Source organism: Tupaia chinensis, unplaced genomic scaffold (assembly GCF_000334495.1).
Source record: "Tupaia chinensis unplaced genomic scaffold, TupChi_1.0 Scaffold145717_1, whole genome shotgun sequence".
Taxonomy (NCBI): domain Eukaryota; kingdom Metazoa; phylum Chordata; class Mammalia; order Scandentia; family Tupaiidae; genus Tupaia; species Tupaia belangeri.
In genome coordinates this window covers 1,398,534-1,402,498 of record NW_006205575.1, presented here as the reverse complement: position 1 = coordinate 1,402,498, position 3,965 = coordinate 1,398,534, and the positions used below count along the sequence as shown (strand labels likewise).

The following is a 3,965-nucleotide window of genomic DNA, read 5'->3' as shown; positions in this document are numbered from 1 at the left end:
AGAGACCCGCAGTTCTGCCTCCTACCAGAGCTGCCCCTCCTCTCTGTCTCCCAGACCGCTTCTGTCCCCTCAGCTCCCAGCCCAGCCCTCCCAGGCCCACAGACACCCGTCGCTTGGTTTCACTGTGAACAGTACCCCTGGGGTTCCCCGGGGCAATGCCGTGACTTCACTTCCCCAAGCAAGCTTCATGACCCTGTGATGAATCCAAACCCTCACAGAGCTCCAGGATTCCTCACTGGTATCAGAGGAAATGAACAATTCATTAGTGTCCGTCTCTCCCATTGACGAGAAGCTCCGTGCGTGCAGACACCACAGCTGCTCTTTGGTTGGTGTGATTTTTTTCACTGTGTTCCCACTGGATGGCTCAGAGCGGACACAGAGTAGGGGCTCGGTAAATACGCACTGAGTGAACGAGGGAACAGAGTTCCGTTTTCTGATCTTCTGTCTATTAGAGCCCCGCTTGCACCCTGAGCTCCTGAAGTCGTTCCCCCTGAAGCCCTATCTTCGGAAGCATAAATGGCCCCTAGGTTAGCACGTTCCCTCTGCACAGTGCTGCCACTGTCTGCAGCTAGAAATGCCCCGAGACGACTTCGCTGCATACCCAGCTCCCTCAGCATCTCCAGGACAAGCTGGCTGTCCTGCCCTTCCGGGCTTGCACACACGATGGCCTTACCTAACATCTTTTTCTCTTTGAGCTACCCTTGATGTTCATCGTAACCCAAATCCATGAATATAAACCATGGGGTGAGATGAAAAGGGTTGAGGACGGCAGGTGCGCTGGGCCCCAAGTCTCATTTGCCAGTTGGCATGCTACTGTGATGTTTAAACATGTCCTTGTCACCAAACTGCCTCCCCAAACTGATGGCCCTCAGCTAGGAATCTAGTATTTCATGAACAGATTTAATATAAAGCTAGTTTCTGTAAACTGAATCCTATTTCCAATCATCTGTCATCATGAAAATAGATATAAAAAGCTTTTGTCCCTAAGATACAATATATCACAATATTATACCATTTTTATTCATATCTGTGGAAAATTAGATACTCATGATGAAAATTATTAATAGTAAAAATCATTCTACACCCAAACATGGTTACAGAACTTTAAAGAATTGCTAAGTTGGGACCACCAGGTGTCATGGTGGTTAAGGCACTGGACATTCCCACATGGCCAACCATGGTTCAAGTCCTGGACCTGGTGACTTGCTTTCTCACTTTTTTCCTCTTTCTCTTCCTCTCTCTCTCTGTGACCTGTTTTCTCCTTCTCTCTCTCTCTCTCTGACAGGTCAAAATTTTTTAAAAAATGAATGAATGAATAAACAAAATTTAAAAAAAAAGTTAAAAAAAAAAGAATTGCTAAATCTTCTGTCTGCTTTCAGGATGAGCAACCCTTCCCTGAGTGTCCTTACCTTTGTAGCCTAAGGAAAATATTCTCTTTTAGGACCCAGTGGCTTTAATAGTCTGGTCTAAAGTCTGTGAGTCTGTTCCAGTTTATTACACAATCCAGATTCAGGGAGATTGAGGATTCCAAAGCTGGTTTTTTGTTTGTTAGTTTGATAAAGAAACTGAGCTTATCTTAGCCATTGAAATTATTTCCAGGGCCAGCCCTGAAGCCTAGTGGTTAAGGGAGCTAGATTCCACATTGTTGACCAAACTCAAATCTCAGCCCCGATGGATTGAAAACAGCCAGGGTGCTTGTGGGTGAGTGCCCTAAATCCCAACAAGGTTGGGACATGGAGGAGAAGGGGTTGTGACCACACCTCTTTAGGAAGTGTTTCCTCTCTCTCCCTCTCTGTCTCTCTCTGGCAAGAGAATGTACCTTCTAGCAATTAAAAATAAATAAATAAAACAGAAGATGGTTTCCATAATTTGTGATCTTTTAGGTATTGATAAGGCCACTCTCCCTGATTAGTCAGCAGAGCTATGGGTTCTGGGAATGGTCTGTGTTCTGCAGCCAGTGGGCCCTGTTAGTTTCTGTACAGCACAGACCGCAGCTTGGGGTGGACCGACACGCATCATGTATACCATACACCAAGCTTCAGCTTTACATAAGAGACCATTGGCAGCCAAGAGTCACTGTGGTTCAGCAATAACCGAAAGAGTATTCATATTATTACATTGCTATTATTTCTTTAGCTCTCCAATACTGCTCTAACAGAAGACATTATTTATTTTTTAAAAGTAATTATGTGTTTACTTTTGTTATCATTATTTATTTAATTTGACCAGAGAGAGACAGAGAGAAAGGGAAAGAAGAAAAGCAAACCACCAGGTCCAGGACTTGAACCATAGTCAGCTATGTGGGAGACCAGTGCCTTAACGACCAGGCCACCTGCTGATCCCAACATTCTTTAGTTTTATTTTAGTCCATCGTATTAATGTTATTGCAGCCTTTAAGATACCCAGCGTCTTTAAGGGAACCATACGGCAACCAAGTTGTCATAGGTGCTGGGAAGTTCTCCAGCTTCACCTGCTTTCTCTTCCCTGACCCCTTCACACTCCTGTTCTCAGCACAATGGAAACTCCCTGATTATCCAAAGGTGGTGACTTTTCATTTGGCTGCTAGAGTTGAAACTGAGATACCAGTACCTTCCTACAGGGGGTTGACGGGTATAGACAGGTGAGATTCCTGCTTCCGAACTGGTGCAGAGATTTCTTACCGGAGGGATTCAAAACTGCACAGGAGAGGAGCTCCTTAGCCCAGCCTGATTTTCACCAATATGAGACATTTTCCCTCCCCGCTTCCTCTCCCCTCGAAGGGTATCTGCCAGGCTGCCAGGTCTGCCCTTCTGACTAACTTCTGAAGGTCACAGCACAGACCCTTCAGCTGCCAGGTCACAGTGGCTGAAATGCTTTCCCCCTTAGCGAGGGAGGGAGTAGATTTCTTCATAGGGAGGAGGAGAGAAGCAGGCACAGTCGTCATTTTCCAGCTGTGTCTCTTCTGGCTGATCCACGTTGGGACTGAGGCTGAAACGTGAACAGAGCACACAGACGTGTTACTGCCCAGAGTGCCGCTCACAGAACCAACGCCACCATCCTGGACAACAGACCAAACAGCCGTAGGCCAGGGCTGTGCTAAAGGGAGGCGTTCCCCGGCCCACACCGTACCTGTTGGTCTCACCATCCACGAAAGGAGGGTAGTCCTCGTCATCCACAAATGCAGTGTTATCTTGGGGGTAGATGGTGCAGTACTGAGGAGGGCTCGGCATGCCAGAGGGTAGGAGGCCGCAAGGGTTCACCACGGGCTGCAAGTAGGTGGTGTTCATGGCCATGGCCTCCTGAGAGCCGTAAGGAGGAGGGATGTACTGCACCACCGTGGCCCCGTGGAAAGTGATGGGTTGGTTGATGCCAGTGAAAACAAACGACTGTCCTCCCAGTGTCTGGTCCGAGTCCAGAGCCCTTTCCTCACTTTCTTTGCACAAGTGGCAGGAGAGCATTTTGAACTTGCACACAGCAATCAGGATGAAGGTCACCCCGACTGACAGCAGGATTGGCCCAAGGAGCTGCGTCCATTCAAAATGGGAGACGCCTTGATATTTGATCCAGCCCATGACGGTGAACGTGATCCCCACCAGTCCCAGAAAGATGCCTGAAAAGAGCAAGGTGGCCCCTGCCTTGTCGTCATCCGACACCTGGATGTCAGCGGTGCTGGGTGTGTAAGGAGTGACGGAAAACACATTGAGAGGGAAGTCCTCCAAGCGGCTGCTGCCCTGCTCCATCGTCCCTCATGCATCCACCACTTCTCAGAGAGAGAGATGGTGAGAGCAGAGGTTCAGGTTAGTTATGGATGGACTTTGGGCTTCTGTGGTTAACAGAGTATAACGTGCAGGGGGCGGGACATGGTTTAGAAGAAAGATCTGAGAAATGAAGCCTGAAGTTTTCTCATATGCTGCCAGCAAGTGGAAAGCTCTGTTTTGCAAGCCAATGACAAGCTGTCTCTCCAATTCTCATTCATTTATTCACTC

The 3,965-nt window shown here is 47.8% G+C and overlaps 1 protein-coding gene across 1 annotated transcript; it reads right to left on the bottom strand.

Moving 5' to 3' along the window:
* Positions 1 to 2,304: 2,304 nt before the first annotated feature.
* On the bottom strand, positions 2,305 to 3,770 carry TMEM174 (transmembrane protein 174). Its single transcript, XM_006168350.2, has 2 exons — positions 3,109 to 3,770; positions 2,305 to 2,967 (listed from the first exon to the last, which is right to left on the bottom strand). The coding sequence occupies exons 1-2, from the start codon at positions 3,717 to 3,719 to the stop codon at positions 2,862 to 2,864; spliced, it is 717 nt and encodes a 238-aa protein (XP_006168412.1). The 5' UTR covers positions 3,720 to 3,770; the 3' UTR covers positions 2,305 to 2,861.
* Between the last annotated feature and the right edge of the window lie 195 nt (positions 3,771 to 3,965).

What these genes read in the sequence shown, in the direction of transcription:
- TMEM174 (XM_006168350.2), bottom strand. Translation starts at nt 3,719, where the DNA reads ATGGAGCAGGGCAGCAGCCGCTTGGAGGACTTCCCTCTCAATGTGTTT. An exon ending in GTGGATGGTGAGACCAACAG is followed by an intron (nt 2,968 to 3,108) that starts GTACGGTGTGGG and finishes TTCACGTTTCAG; the next exon opens with CCTCAGTCCCAACGTGGATC.